This window comes from Branchiostoma belcheri, unplaced genomic scaffold (genome assembly GCF_001625305.1).
Source record: "Branchiostoma belcheri isolate BF01 breed outbred unplaced genomic scaffold, Haploidv18h27 scaffold247, whole genome shotgun sequence".
Taxonomy (NCBI): Eukaryota; Metazoa; Chordata; class Leptocardii; order Amphioxiformes; family Branchiostomatidae; genus Branchiostoma; species Branchiostoma belcheri.
In genome coordinates, this window is record NW_017803851.1 from 37,140 (window position 1) to 53,937 (window position 16,798).

Below are 16,798 nucleotides of genomic sequence, written 5' to 3' on the forward strand. Positions count from 1 at the left end.
CAGAATTTCCGGTTTTTGTATCTTTTTTCATGAACATGCTATGGTCTCAAAACAAACGCAACACAACAGAAAATTTTTATGCTTATGGTCTGACGGCAATTCAGCTTGTGCTTTAGCTCCATAAATAACAATTACTACTATTTTCCGCAATAAGTAAAACAAAATATGTTTAGGAAACACCAATGTCCATAAATTCGCTGGTGTCCAAGCATAGAAACAAGGTACTAGTAGTTGACTTTACAAAGCCAACTAATCAACCTAATCAGGCTAGCAAATGTCACATATCACAAGGCAAATCATAATGATAACAAAAGGAACAACAAAACAAAAACGAATGAAGTGATTTCTTTTCGCCTAGCGTGCGCCATTACGTAACTTAATTAGCAGCTGTCAAAAAATTCTTAAGACCCTGTTGTGAAAACAGCCACTTTTTAATGCAAATTTACAGCATTTCAAATAGGTCATGAGATTGCCTGTTACACAAAAGTAGTTTGCTGAAACGCTAAACAAACATGTCAAAGTCGTTCATACTGCTGCGTGTCAATCGGACAAGAGTGGCCTTCTAAACGGTAAAGAAAACAACGCATACAGCAGTAATAACTCATTTCAAAAAGTCAAGTGAACATAAGTTTCTATATTCACTAGTACTAGTCTTGTTTTGAAAGGAGAATGTCTACGGCGTCCACCCTCTTTTTCTCTTTGCCGTTAACCATCAGCACCGCGTAAGTACACTTGGGAGGTACCCAGATCGAAACACTCACTTTACTGTCCTTGGCTTTCTCCGTCTCAGCATTCCTCTCCGGAATCAGTTTACCGTGCGCGGCTTGGAGAGGGAGGGGGGCAAGTGCTCGTGCACAACGAACCTGTTCTTTTCCCGTAACTTCCTCCCCCCTTGAAGAACGCAATCCTTGTCGTGGTAGTTCACAAAACGGACTAATATAGGAGGATCGGGACGGGAAGGTGTAGATCTTGCAAGACGATGAACCGCGACTATAGGCATAAAATCGAGGCCGAGTTCGTCGGCAAGAAAATCCTTGAGTACTTGCCTACAGTTCTCTTCTCTCCTGTAAGGGATTCCGCGCATGACAACATCCGCCTTCACCGAGTATCTCTCAGCCAGCAGGCCCGCCTTGATCCTCTCTCGTCGTTCAGCCAGCAGGGAGTCGTTGAGCCGCTTCATCTCGTTGTCCTGGAACTCGGCGCCGCCATGTCGGTGGTGAGGCTGTCGTCTTTGGTATCTAATGTTTGTATATAGGACGACAGCTTATCCCCAACAGTATTAAATTCCTTTACCACAGTGTCCTGTTGTTTCTTTACTTGCGACATGATTACTTGTGCCAGTGTTTGTAGCTCTGGAGAGAGGGAATTCAAACTCACCTTACTTACGTCATCGAGTGGATTGGCAACCATTTTCAGCGTCTTGGGAGGGGGGTTCTGTTGACTCGGGCTGTTTTCCCCCGCACTTGAGCTAGAGGAACCCCTGTTTCGTTTTCCCATGAAACGAAGATCCAACGCAGACAGAGAGACAGTTTAAAGAGATTCGGATGGTCTGCGTTGATCAGAAGACGCGGGTTAACAGAGAAAACTCGGAGCTACAGACACACGTCACGCCACCACCGCCGCCATGTTGGAATCTTGTTCTTTGTGAAATTTACAAAAACCAGCAACAGTTAACGTTTAACCAATGCGAGGGTCTGTCACTTATGTGACAAAGCAAATTTTCTTTACGAGCCACGAGGTTTGCAATTAAATTAGGTTAGAACATCGAAAGCGCCCATTGTTCATTGATAAATGCTTTTTTTGCAGACAAGAAGCATCTGTCCATATGCACTCCGTCACTTCGAACACATCATTCCTCCTCCGTCTGTATGCGTCGTCATGGCGAACAACAAACGTAAATATTATGGGTCACTGTCCCCGAAATTCCTTGTTAGATCTTCCTACATTTTTGGCACTTAAAAGATACGCAGATACATCAGTACAAGGTTCTAACGTTGGTGAACAACAATTCTACATTTTTACAGTATTGTTTCTCATCATTAATGTTACGAAACAGGAATTGGAGAGTTTTCAGAAACGGTTGGAACATTTTTTTTAGAAAATAAGCTATTTGGTATGTCGTTTGTGCTATTCTTGGTGGGCGGGTCGAGTCTTAAGTATTTACAATGGACATCTAAACTGTAAACGCGGTATATATGATTGTCCAGAATGGCTTTTGTCCTTGCAACATTGCTTCTTATACAACCTGAGCCTATTGTATATGTACGCCTGTTTTACCCTCCTATATATATGTCCTTCAGATTTAAGGTCAAGTCTATCCCTGTACAGCTATGGGGGCCTGTGGATCGCGTCTGTATGCCGCGCCCTGCCTATGTGCCTGTCTGGTTGTTGACTTAGTGACCTTGGTGCTCCGCAGACGGGCACTCTTCTCGTGGTTGTACAGGTAAGACTTGAGCGCGAAGGCCTTGCCGCAACGGCCGCAGACGTAGGGCTTGGCGTCAGAGTGGGTCTGGGTGTGCGCCCGCAGGTTGGACTTGTCGGCAAACGCCTTCTCACAAATCTGGCACACGAACGGTCTCTCACCTACACAAGAAATGAACAAACAACAATCACCGTTAGTATTATTACATTTATGGACACCAAACAACAGACTGACTGCTTTTGCGATCTTGTAAAAAGAAAACTTGCGATGAGCTATAAATGGTTCAATCATACAATACATGTATGTCTAACTTTACACCAGGAGATATTATAAGATACTACTCTACAACAATCGTAGCATGTATAAACATCTTGCCACTGTTCTTTTCAGGTGTAAGATAGATCTTAATTTGACTCAGCAGCGATCATATTAAGATTGTATGGAGTTTACCTAACCTCAAGGATTCTCACAGTACTACATAAGTTTATAACACAACTAGCATCATAAAACATCAATGTTTCTATATCTATATCTGATCGTGACGTTCATTTCAACTACAACCCAAGTGTCCTCACCAGTGTGTGTCCTGATGTGCCCCTGCAGTAACCACGGCCGGGAGAAACACTTGCCGCAGTACGGACACTTACAGCTCTGGTTGTGTGTGAGGATGTGCATGGACAGGGCAGGCATTGACACGTACACCTGAAACATATCAACATGGAAGTCATCAGAATTGGTATCTAAATAATAATTAAGTAAATCTATAAAGATTCACTGAAGGCAACGTGGATTTTATTGAGAAAAATGTTGACAAAGCTTTCAATATGTTAGTTCAAGATCGCGAAAGTGTTGAATAAAAGCGAAACAATTATCAAAGTACGATTTCTAATGACTATTCTTTAATCATAATCAATTACATGTACTGACTTTCACCATAATCGTATCCAGCATCCACACACGGACTTTATTGTAAGTAAAACACAGGAAAACAATCGTTACCGATTATTCGTTTTTAATTCTAAGCATTTTTCAACAAGTCTCTTGCTCCTTACCTTGTCGCAGTGCGGACACTTCCTGGCCTTCTTGTCCTGCTGATCTCGGTGAGTCTGCCTGTGCCGGGCCAGGTTACTGGACGTGCTGTACCGCTTCCCGCACTCTGGACAGTCGTACGGACCGGTCGGCGTCTTCCCGCTCCGAGGACTCACGAAGGACTCGCTGTCCGACCGCTGTCTCTTGGTCTTCGTCTGTAGAGATAGAAGAAATCAAACAGATATTTCGATATTTATGGCATTCATAACTGCAATCGGCTACTTTCCACAAGAGGCCCTCTTTCGCTGACATTGGCTGATCGCACTATTCAGGACAAAAGAAGCGTGTACGTACGACATCCGATCTGATACTGAAACTTTCCGACCTAATCCTGTCAGTAAGAAACAAGCTCTAAAACACACGTTTGTTGGCTCAATCATTTCAAGACCGGGCTCTTTTAGAGTACTAGTATATACGTGCGGATTAATTGCGGAACGAAGCCTAAGGCCACGCCAAGCTAATTTTATGGATAGCGTCCGCGCGCGCATTGATTTTGGCCTGTACCCAGAAAAAACAACAAGAAACTCCGCTTCCTGTATCTATAATCAAAGAGTCGCGACAGTGCCGCAAATCGTCAGATTGACGTAAAACTCGTAACGTGAAACACCGTGCGCGAAATGTGTAAAAGAGCACATGTGCCGCAAAACGATGGTGTACGTGCGCACAAGAGTCTGACCGTTATAGTTAAGGTAGCAGTACACAGTTTTCGCCCTATGGGGATTTCTATAGTTAAGGGGCCCAAGGTGGGAAGGTTCGACGCTGTAAAATTTATAGTAGGGTGCACAAGCAAGTAACAAGGAATTAATATGTTTGGGTTCAGGGTACAACCTACAAAATATGTGAAAATCAGCTCAAGTTTGCCGGCTCGTTTTCCTATAAAAAGCACATTGATATGGCGCTTTTGCGGGGGTCATGTGAACTGCAGCCGCCGACGCACTAGGTCGTGGCAGGATCCAGGCGCGAATTGACCCCGGCCGAATAAACATCCTAATTCAAATTATGCGGTCTCAAACACGATGCTTTCCTCTACCATTCGGCACAGTTTTAACCTCGCTGCCCTGCACCGAAGAATCTCTGCAGCTTTCTCAAGTATTGTACCGCACTACTTTGTGCCCGTACTACTTTTGTATACGGGGTTCGCCCATGAATACTGTGTTATGCGCCCTTAAAAAGAAGCTTAGGCTATTGACATGCCCATCCTGTCAATAGTGGGAGATTTGCACTATTGCCAAGACGGACCTGTCAATAACAGAAAATTTTGCACTATTGACAGCATGGGTCTGTCATTAACCGAAAAAAATGTACTGTTGACAAGACAAGCCTGTCAATAGTGTAAAATTTTCTATTATTGACAGGACCGTCCTGTCAATAGCAAAAAAAATCCGTTTCCACTGTTGACAGGATCTAGGGTGGTCCTGTCAGTAACGGATTTTTTTCGCTATTGACAGGACGGGCCTGTCAATAATGGAACATTTTTCACTATTGACAGGATTGTCCTGTCAACAGTATATCTTTTCGGTTATTGACAGGATAGTCCTGTCAATAGCTAAAAAACTGTTACTGACAGGAAAAGTCCTGTCAATAACAGAAAATTTGTCACTATTGACAGGATAGAAATTAAATCAGACCTCGCAAAACAAAATACCCGCTAAAAACTGAGACTGACAGTCCGCGGCCTGCGAAAGCACGGCCGCAATGTTGAAGGCAGGGGATAAGTTTTCCCGTTGGGAGGATTTTTAAGGCGCCCTAGAAGAGTACCAAAAGACTCAATTTTTGCAGTTCAAATCTGTACCTGTATCATTATAGCCAGTTTAATGATGTATGGTTTCTAGGAGATTATTCTTAACAATTAACATGAAAGAAAGAATGAATGAATAAAGTTATTTTGACTTGACTTGTACACGAAGGTTTCGCACTCTCACTCAAGGCACTATTACTACTACTAGTATACTACTAGTAGGCAAGTATCACTTTACAGACCAATTTTGACAGAGAATTCTGGATTTGTTAATTAAAATGAAAATAATGTAGTTGGCCTGATACACTTTTATGTGTTTCGGAGACACATTAACGACTTATAGAGCAGAATCACACGTATTTGCAAATTCATAGTACAATGTACAAAGTCATGTATTTATTTAGCATGGAAACTTACGTACAACGGAAATGATGGGGCTTTGCTATACTGCAAATTCAGTTTCACAAGCTTTCAATTAGACCGACCGATTCCATTGTAAAACAAGAGTTCGGAGACCTCATATCTCCATGAAATATAAACTTAATATGTAAATGTACATTTCATCATTAATTATGCTAATTACCTCAACGTTAACATAATATATCTATGGTTTTATTAACTTAAAACTAACTTACACATGTCACTTATGAAACTCCTATCATTTACCATTAGGGAGTCATAGAAATTTCAGATTGATTGTGCAAATTAGGTCCTTATTTGCATAATTGGCATCTGTTGACATTCCACCTGCCATACATAATAATTTTGGATATTTTTTATATAATTATGTACATCTCTGTCTAAGCTACCTACATGCTAAAAATCATAAAAATACATTGTTCCTTTCTGGACTTATTTGCTCTTAAAGATTTCACCAGAAACCTCCCTGCAGTTTTACTACAAGCTAGTAGGGGGTCCAAACCCACACCACTTATGAATGACAGGAAAAGCTATCTGTCACCAAAAAAAATCATAGCATCAAAGACCATAGCATGTCCAAGAAAAAAGATACAAAAACCGGAAGTTAGTCAAGTCAAAGTTTATTGCACAACAATTGTAACCGGTACAACGTATGGCAGAAAAGATTACTAGCTAGTACATATAGTATGAGTCCACTAAAATACTACATTTATGTTCAGCAGGTACTATCTTTAACAGAATGTTGAGTAGAACTAATAACTAATGCATAACACATGTACATACTAGACTACGCTATCCTATACAATGAACAGTTGTGTGTGGACTCTACAGGTACTAGGCTTAACAGTGTTGACAAACATATTGATTAGAAACATATAAATGTCAAGATGCATTATACTATATAATTAACAAAGTATACAATGAAGTCTTGATTATCCACTAAGCAACTTTACATGTTGACGTTCTTAAGTAGTTATCTTGATATGTCTTTTTTGCATGGCAGTATAAATGTATTGGCCTAGATAAACAGAAATTGTCTCGGGACCTGACATAAGTACATGGAACACCTCTCTCGTTGTATTAGGTAATGTTTTTGTGGTCTTACATTTGATCATCTGCATTAATTTAAGTCTTTCTACATTGTATGTGGGGCAAGTCATCAAGAAATGAAACTCATCTTCCACACTATCCTTGCACATATGGCACAATCTCTGACTGGCTGGTATATTGTTGTGTCTGCCTTTTTCAATCTCGAGGCAGTGTGCTCCGATTCTTAGTTTTGTAATATTAACTACGAATGCTTTGTTTTGAACTGACAGGAGATAGTTTTCGATGTGAAAGTCCTTCTTTATTTTGGAGTAAGTTTCAAGCTTGTTAAAGTTTAATGCTGCAGTACCAAGGTCAGCTACCAGTAGGCCCACATTTGACCTCGACCTTTGGCCCCCTAAGGCACTATCCTCAAACCAAATATCATCACAATCCATAAAGTTATGCTGACCACACGTTTGCGGAAACACACACACACACACACACACAAATACACAGTCACACACACACACACACACACACATACACAGTCACACACACACACACACACACACACACACACACACACACACACACACACACACACACACACACACTCACACACAGACAAACAAACAGAAACATTTTTCATGGAGATGTCGACTAGGGAGAGATAACTTTCGCGCAACTGTACGAGAGACTTGCAGCTTTGTGTTTGTGCTTTGTTTTCTTTTCTAAATGCTCTTCAGGAGGTTCCGCTCTAAGTGTATTTTGTGCGCCTCCAAAATCTCCAGTGCGCCTTCACAATCTCTCAGCTCTGATGAAACAAACTGTAGGTCTCGAAGTGATCCTGCGCCTTCCCATCCTTCTGTGTACGGCCCTTACGCCGATAGTCCCGGGAGCAGAGTCTGTCTGGTCTGGTCCACCAAATGTTAGAAGCGTCCCTAGCTTGTCTTGCCTAATTTCTAAGCAGGTAGCCACCACAGAATCCAGTATCGATAAGAAAGACGTTAGGCATCCCACCGGCTTGCAGTACCATGTGAGCCAGATCCCTGATGCTATAGGCAGAGGCTAAACTCCAACAGACTCCGGTTTACAGGCTGAATAAAAAGTAGAAGTCGGCATCTGCATGTGCCTGTTTTCTGCGGTGTGCAACAAGCCTTGTTGAGGCGGCGAACCTACTGGCCTGCATATCGTCTGGCATAGCACGGCCTAGACTATATGTTTGGACACGGTGGATAGTCGGGACGGATGTGAGTCGGTCCGGTCTATCAGTCGCTTGCGCGCGGTCTATCACTCGCCTCTACCCGCAGTCTCACGTGCACGAGTCTGGCTCCCAGGATAGACTGTCGGCTTTCAAAATTAAAAGAGCAGGATATAGACCTTACCTTAGCACCTTAGTTCCTCCCGTGCCACTTATTTTATGGCACATCGGGCCGTCCGCTTCCACCTTGTGCGCTGTTGGGCCTGTGTTGTTGCTCTGTACCAGGAGCTTCCAACTGCTTCCAGATCCTTCTCCACATCAGCCTTCCAGGTCAGCCTTGGCCTGCCTCTGCTTCTCTTTCCTCCACATGGTTTCCAGTCCAGGATCTTTTTTGCCATTCTGTTGTCTCCCATCCTCATGACGTGTCCGAACCACCTGAATCTTCTTTTCCTGATCATACTTGCCACCTCTGTCTGATTCGTTCTTTGGTACACCTCCTTATTTGTGATTCTGTCCAAGTATGAGATGTTTAAGATCTTCCTTAGACATCTGGTGTGGAAGGCGTTCAGGCGTTTTTGGTCTGCTGCGTAAATTTGCCACGTCTCACTTCCATATAACAATATGGATATAACTGTTGCTTGGTAGATTCTAAGTTTGTTTTGTAGACTCAGCATGCCATTTTTCAGCACTTTCTGTATCCTACTGAAAGCTGAGCTCGCTTTTCCAAGTCTTGACAAAATTTCCGTGTGGCTGTGCCCGTCGGCTGTAATTGTACTTCCTAGGTATGTAAAGGAGCCCGTATTCTTCACTGTTGCATCATCTATCTTAATATTGAGGGAAGTGGTCAAGTTGACACCCATGGCTTCACATTTTTTGGCGTTAAAGTTCAGACCTACTCTGCCAGCTGTTTCTCTTGTCGCATCTGTTGACTGTTGCAGACCGTTTTCGTCACTGTCTATGAGGGCAATGTCATCTGCGAAGTCTTGATCAAGGAAATAGACTGAAGGTCACAAATGCATTTTCCCAGTAAACCTCTGCATGGGGGTCTCCTCCTGGTTCGTGTTGCCAACATCCAACGGCGTTCTTGTCCTGGAAACTGCTACAACAACCCGGCGTCAGTGCAAACGGGTAGATTTAAAAAAAATAGCGGCGCGAGCGTTGATTGGTCTGCTATTCAAACCACCTACTAGGTGAAATGCATGCAATTGGCTGATAGGGTTTACAGATCACTGCAAGATTAACGACACAAAGAGTTGTGAAATGCCCAGCTTGTCTATTGTGTAAAAGATGCACGGTAAAATAACAACAAATAACAATAAATGCAAATCTTATGCCCAATGCACTGAATTGTAATGTAGTTTACCTGAGTGTGTAATGATTTCAACTACTTGTTCTTCGTGTTCCAGAAAATGAAATAAAAACCAAGGAATTAAACCTCAACCAACACGATAAACATAGACACCGTTTCTGATCAAGGAGGCTGATCATGACACCACAATACACATATAACAACAATGTAAACTTTAAAATAGATCTTGCATCTTGCATGTTGCACCTTACAGCATGGGTTTATGTTTAAAAAACACCAAGGTGGTCTCCCTCATCACCAACGAAAACAACAATGTTTGCAAAGGTAAATATGCCAAGGTCGAAGTCCACAATAGCTTACTAGTACTTTGGTAAGTTCTGATCACTAATTGTTTTTGCCCATTCTATACTATAGCTCCAATATGGCGCCGAATTAATGAGGCGTTAATATATGCAGAAAGCCGACCGACCAGACAAAGAAATCTGTACATTGCTAGTTGTCAAGAATATTGTCTCTATGGTAATGTCATTTCAAGTTGGTGGTGAAACAAATACACCGACGCAAAGTACAAAATATTTATATGTTCTTGTTATTTCTATTTATTACCGACATGAAAATGGAGGTATTGTTTTCGGTTTGTCTGTTTGTCTGTGTGTGTGTTTCCGCAAACTTTCCGTCACAATAACTTAAGAACGGCTTTGTCGATTGTGATGGCATTTGGTTTGTGGGTAGGGCTTGGGAGGCCAAAGGTCAAGGTAAAATGTGCGCCTCCTGGTGGCTGACCTTGGTACTGCAGCATAACTTCCGGTTTTTGTATCTTTTGTCCTGGGCATGCTATGGTCTTGATTTTTTGGTGGCAGATGGCATTTCCTGTCATTAATAAGTGGTGTGGATTTGGACCCCCTAGCAGCTTGTGCTGGGACTGCAGGACGGGTTCTGGGAAAATCTTTCAGAGCAAATAATATTCGAATGATTTTTGGTATGTGGATCAGACAGAGATGTACATAATAAGATGTAAATTATGCAAATGAAGACTTAATTTACATAATTAATGAGGAAAATCTGTAATTCCAGTGTTTTACATCAAAGGACTTGTTCCATGTAATGTACATAATCTATGGCAGGTGGAATATCAACAGATACTAATTATGCAAATACAGACATAATTTGCATAATTAATATGAAATAATAATATAATATAACTTAGTGGTAAATGATTGGAATTTCATACTTGTAACATGTGTAACTTAGTTAAAAGCTAACATCACCATGCATACATTATGATAATGTAGAAGCCATTTGCATAAATAATGATGAAATTAATATTTACATATTAGGCTCATATTTCATGGAGGTATGAGATCTCGGAACTCTTGTTTTACTAGTATGTTACCGCAGTTAAAAAATTCGCAGTTTGCCCAACTAAGGATCAATGTTAAAAATTAACACATTTGTCCCACTCTCGGAAAATACTGCAAAGCATCTCTTAGTTAAACAAACAAACTCTTTCTGATCACTACTTCCACAAAGTCTTAGCTTTCAGTAGAAATTTCAAAATTGCACGTTATCTGCACTTCTAGGCACAGGTTATAATCTTGCACCTAAAACAAAACACGGTACATACACAGACGATTGCGCATGGATACGTCTTTAGTTTATGATCTTCAGCTATTGTTTTCACAACATCGTTTTGCAAATTTTATCTTATGCCCCATTTCGGCGTCGATTATTGCATCCCTGACTTACCAATAGTATACACCAAAATGTATCAGGGGTTCAAGCCATTTTTACCCACAAAATTTAAAAAAGGCAGTCATAATAATTTTTTTTGTTGCACATACATGCCCTAGGGCTAGGTACAAAAACATTACCTAGAAACTTCGGGAAACACTTAGACCGCTTTCATACCAAGCTTACATATATCCTGCTAAAACAGTGTGGTTTAACCTTGGCCGGACGCAAAATATTTTGCTCTGTATAAGGGTTATGAAACACTCAGGGGCGAGTAGAAACAGAAACTATACTCCTAGCCCTAAAAGCTCATGACCTGTCAGACGGATCAGTTGGTAGCACCTAATTGTTACAGTTATATGAAGGACATAATGTAAGGCACTTCTTAGCTTTTCATTGTGACAATAAATAGTTCGGACACGGAAGGTTTCAAAAGTGAGAAACCCTGTACACTTTGTGTGTCCCATTGTGTGCACGAGTTTCAAACCTTGTATTAAAGTTGTAAACGCCGGGGTGGGACACCCGCGGAAATTCATGTACGCGCCAATGACACGTCAGGTTTCACCAATGTGTCCAAGCAAGTTAACTTGTGGAAATCTCCGTGCAGTGTACCCTATTATTTTCGTTATTGTTCCTATGTATGACTCTTCCGTATTTCAACACTATTTCGGTCACGGTCCTTGAGAGTACTTGACGATCCAAGACCCGGTGAGTTATGAGGTCCTATTTGTTTGTAACCTACGCACACAAAGGCATTTTCCCATTGCTCTGATTCGGTCAAATAAATGATATCTACCAGCTGTACCTCAGAGCAGTCCAGGATCTAGTACAGACAACATGCCTGCTCTATCCCTTTTTGCTCTGTGCATAAATGTCATAGGGGACGCCCTGTTTCGTGCCTATGGCGGAAACAGAGACCTGATCAACTCTGCCATCACGTTGTTGCGTCGTCAGCTGAGAGCTGAAAGGCGGGAACAAGCCAGAATAAGTTAAAATGCTGTTTTTCACTACTACGTAACTATATTAAAATCTGAAAGGTAAAGCATGTTGTGTTTAGCCCAGGGTGACTGTAAGGTCGTTCAAAATCAACACTTTAAATTCTCAGTTCTCTTTAGTCGATTTCCGGCCGACCCTCCAACATTAATGTCTTGCCTTACCAGATTGTCGTTGTGGCGTAGGCGTCATGATAGGTTGTTTTGCCTGGAGCTTAATTAAGGTCCTATAATATCAGCACTTCGCCATTATGTGTGATTTCTACACGAGGCTATACACCACATGGCACATCGACTTGACTACGTGCGGTAATGCAGAGGAAAAGACTTCTTCCTGCAAGAAGGCTGATCTGTACATGCTGATCATATGCAGAAAGCCGACCGAGCAGACAAAGAAATCTGTACATTGCTAGTTTTCAAGATAATTGTCGCTATGTTAATGTCATTTCAGGTTGGTTGTGAAACAAATACACCGACGTTCTTGTTATTTCTATTTATTGTACTAGTATGTTACTGCAGTTAAAAAATTCACAGTTTGCCCAACCAAGGCTCGAGGTTTTTTATTTATTTTTATTTATTTGAAATTGCACACGTAGCTATACAATGGGTGCACAGGCAGCCATAGCTGATTTCGGGCCCCACATAAACATATACATACAAGTAAATAACAACGAAATACAACTAAATTACCTATACATTAAAATCATTTGATACATAACAATTGTAAAGGTGGAGGAGGCCAGTGGTCGGTTGAGTACAATAAACTTAGTATATACAATATATACAACAATATATGGCTTGTAGGAATGGCTGGAGGGACTTAGAGTTAAAACCGGTTTGTTGATAGAATGTAGATGTGAAGAGCAACCGAGAGATTTTGGTCTATAGAAATGTCGTTACCTGGATAACCATTGAGCAGGATGTTGGTGGAGAGTGGTCGATCCACAAGGCGACGTACAGTAGTGGCTAGTGTTTGCCGTGCGTCCACTACGGTACAGAGGACAGTGGAGGAGAAAGTGCGCAACCGTCTCAGACGTGGCTCCACAGTCGCAACTTCGGGGGTTAAGTTGAACTTAGGACGTGTGGAGTTAAGCGAAAGCCAAGACGGAGTCTCGTAGCAAGGATGTTGCTACGACGGTCGCAAAGTCTACGGAACTTCTGGTGACTGATGGCGGGAAGACAGCAATGAGCATGCTGAACTCTGCACTTCTGTCTGAACTGGTTGTAGGTTAAGAATAAACACACTTGTCCCACACTCGCCCTCGACGGAAAATACTGCAAAGCATCTCTTAGTTGAACAAACAAACTCTTTCTGATCACTACTTCCACAAAGTCTTAGCTTTCAGTAGAAATTTCAAAATTGCACGTTATCTGCACTTCTAGGCACAGGTTATAATCTTGCACCTAAAACAAAACACGGTACATACACAGACGAGTTGCGCATGGATACGTCTTTAGTTTATGATCTTCAGCTATTTTTTACATTTCTGGATGCACTTAGACCGCTTTGATATACAGACCGCTCTGTATAAGGGTTATATCAAGGACATAATTTCCTTGGTTATATCCAAAAGTCCCCTACCGATGTGGTAAGAACATCGCAATAGATGCACACAAACAATAAAACTGCGTGTATAGATTGCTGTGTGGCAGGGAGTCTGTGCATTCTATTTTCCTAGAATGGATACTGCCACATGTAAGGCACTTCTTAGCTTTTCATTGTGACAATAAATAGTTCGGACACGGAAGGTTTCAAAAGTGAGAAACCCTGTACACTTTGTGTGTCCCATTGTGTGCACGAGTTTCAAACCTTGTAAACGCCGGGGTGGGACACCCGTGGAAACTCGTGTACGCGCCAAGGACACGTCAGGTTTCACCAACGTGTCCAAGCATGCGAACTTGTGGAAATCTGGCTTTTCTGTGCAGTGTACCCTTTACAAGGCTTTTGTCTTGCAGTAAAACTTTAATTATGCAAGGAGGTTGGTTAATGCTAGTAACTTGTTCATACTCGGACTTCCCAACGATCACATATATATATATATATATAATGTAGGAATTTCTGTACAGTAAGCACATGAACATTCATGTCCTTGAACAGACCACTAATTGAGCAGTGTTGAATAGCTCGACCTTCTTAACGGGCCAATCAGGTCGTTCGACCCCGTTATGTCAGAGTTCACACCGGGGTCACACACAAAAATGGCGGCCGAACACTGGAATTGGTGTTCGACGCGAGGCACATTTTCTGCCATCCTGTCGCTCAGGGTAGGTCATTCTTCTTGGTTTTGGTGTCATTTTGTAGGTAATTTGGTGAAGTTTAAGGCCACCTAGAGTTTTGGTTTTTGCCGCGTCTCCAGATTTTGCGAAAATAGACAATTTACTTCGTCGCAAGGCCCATTGTTTATGTATGGGGATTTGGCCCTGTTACTCTGTAATTTTAGCGAAAGCATCCTCCCATGGCAGGGGCAGCGGCTCCGAATTCCTAAAGGGTGGAGAAGGAATTCGGAGCCGCTGCCCCTGCCATGGGAGGATGAGCGAAAGTTATCTCGCTGTAATTTGACTCAGGTAAGTCCAATCTTCTCCATTCTTGGCTCTTTTTGAATGAAAAATCGTTGTGCACGTAGATATCTAGGTGTGGATATGTCACATGTTGGTCGCTCTGTTGTGAGTTGTTACTTTGTTAGTGCGGTACTCAGTCGACCAATAGTAAAAGGAACCATGTCGAAACACTTCACCAAAGTATATTGCCAAATTATTCCACTTAGTGTTGTGTATTATACTGTCGAAAATAAACACACATAACCCGATAGACTAACGGGTGTTTATGCGGAACAAACAGGGCAAAGTGGAAAGCAAACAATATAACTTATCTCCAATTTCACAGGCGCTCAGCACGCGAAGAAAAGCGAAAGTTTGTTTCCTCAATTTGTAATAACCAGAGAGCGTTACGGCCATTTCCAAAGTAAACAGACAGACGAACTATATATTCTCCAACAATCTCACGATTACATAATGTATACACAAACTCACCACTTTGGGTTTATTGGGGGTGGTTATGACTTTTAGGTTGTCCTCATCGTTGACGTTGATCTTGAGGTCATCTGTGGGTGGGGAGGGGGGCAGAGGGGTGCTCTCGACCGGACTCCGTCGGCTGGGGTTGTCCTGGTGGGGGGCGACCAGAGGCAGGCCCAGCGGGTTGACGAAGGGAACGGGGTGGTAACCTGTACTCCAGTCCACGGAAACCAGCGTCACCAGTTCGGGGGCTTCTTGAAATTGGGAGAGAGTGTCAGATTGTGTTTTTCTACAAATTTTCCTGGTAAACTGAAAGTTTAATCAGTTGTAGCGTGGTTTTTTCCTATTTCCTTTTTCGAGGCGTCAGACTTCAAAGAAATAAGCTGATTTCTGACACAAACAAAGAATTAGATAATACAATACAATAGGTTGGGCGGATTTGGAAAATCTTTAAACGTTCCGCAGGTTTTTATATGTTTTGTCAAAACAAAGAAAGCCGAATTCTGGAATTTATCAATTTTCCGAAAATCACGTGCACAGAAGCTACCACCATCTTGAATTTATGTCCAGAAACAAAAGAATAATAATAAAGAAAGTCTAAATTGTTTTTCAAATATTATTACACGTTTCAGAGAATATAATTTTGTAGAGTCAGCTGTTTTTCTCATGCATAGATTATCGATGATACATTTCATTCAAGATTGTAGGCGGATAATCTGGGCACACCAAAAAGTACCAGATAACCCCAAAGTCAATTCACAACATCCTCCTTCGCAGGGCTAAAATCCTCCGGTTCCTTCTAAAACCCGAAGGAAGGAACCGGAGGATTTTAGCCCTGCGAAGGAGGATGATTCACAAGAGACAAGCCAGATCCAGAATCAGACTTCTACCTTTCCGGACCAAAATTGGCGAAGGGAGAAACCTTAGCCGCAACAGGGGCATCTACGTCTTGTTCGTACCGTAGTCGGTGTTACCTTTGAGCACACCCCTGGATTTCCGCCAAGGTTACTCCTTAGTTTTGAGCTTCTTGAGAAAATCTGTCTAAGGAAACCTCCTTGGTCTTGTGTTTGTCTCCGAGAAGTACCATTACGTCATGTAAGGCACGCGGAAGGCGGGGAGACGTAACGGTCAGGACGGGGGAGACTAGGCGGGCGCCTGATCGAATTTGTGAGATTTTACGAGCTTGTAAAGACTTCTCCATGCCGAAAGTTTGAATAAGATGACCGAGCTTCGGCCGCATAGATTCAAGGTATGCCAGCATGTCAGTAGTAGGATCAACTACAGCCACTGGACCGGGTCCTGTCACACATAAGTAAACACCCATGGTCAAATAACCACTGCCTGTGCCAAAATCAGGACAAAATGTGGCCCTTCTTACCTCCCATCTCATCCTGTTTGGATTGCTTGGGCTCGCCTGACTCCCAGATGTGCTTGAATCTCTTAACGAGAAAAGATCTCGGCATGGTGAATGGTAGAAGTCGTACCCACTCAGCGCAGAAACAGGGATTTTGGAAGTTGGCAGACTGTGCTTCCTAAGTTCACGAGCAAGAAATGTGCACGAGTTGCACATTCCCAGGATCCTTTGCGGACAGGGTAGCGGTAAACCACGTGACTCATCCTCGGCTCTGGCGGGGAGAAGTCGGAAATGTTCGCGGGCGTTCGGAAATTTCAAAAATGGCTGACACCAATAGCGGCGGCGGGAGGCACGTACTTTTTCAAGGCGCTCGCCCGGCACAGCGACATCAAATTTTTGCCACATGACTATCGGTATGGGGTAGGATAGGGTTGATTCAGCATACTACGTGAAAAAATGAGAAAAAAATCGACTTTTAAAATTCAATGCTCTGGGCGTACT

General features: G+C 42.3%; 2 protein-coding genes across 2 annotated transcripts; one reads left to right on the plus strand and one right to left on the minus strand.

Moving 5' to 3' along the window:
* The first annotated feature begins 715 nt into the window (after nucleotides 1–715).
* LOC109471314 lies at nucleotides 716–2,415 on the plus strand. The gene is made up of 3 exons (XM_019770603.1): nucleotides 716–1,216; nucleotides 1,807–1,894; nucleotides 2,301–2,415. Exons 1-3 carry the CDS (start codon nucleotides 980–982, stop codon nucleotides 2,390–2,392), a joined length of 417 nt encoding a protein of 138 aa, XP_019626162.1. The 5' UTR covers nucleotides 716–979; the 3' UTR covers nucleotides 2,393–2,415.
* Nucleotides 2,393–16,406, minus strand: LOC109471303 (protein snail homolog Sna-like; the record flags this gene model as incomplete). Its single annotated transcript, XM_019770595.1, has 5 exons — nucleotides 16,322–16,406; nucleotides 14,962–15,197; nucleotides 3,475–3,666; nucleotides 2,998–3,124; nucleotides 2,393–2,583 (listed from the first exon to the last, which is right to left on the minus strand). Coding segments are annotated over exons 1-5 (831 nt in total), but the record flags the coding sequence as incomplete, so codon positions are not given.
* Between the last annotated feature and the right edge of the window lie 392 nt (nucleotides 16,407–16,798).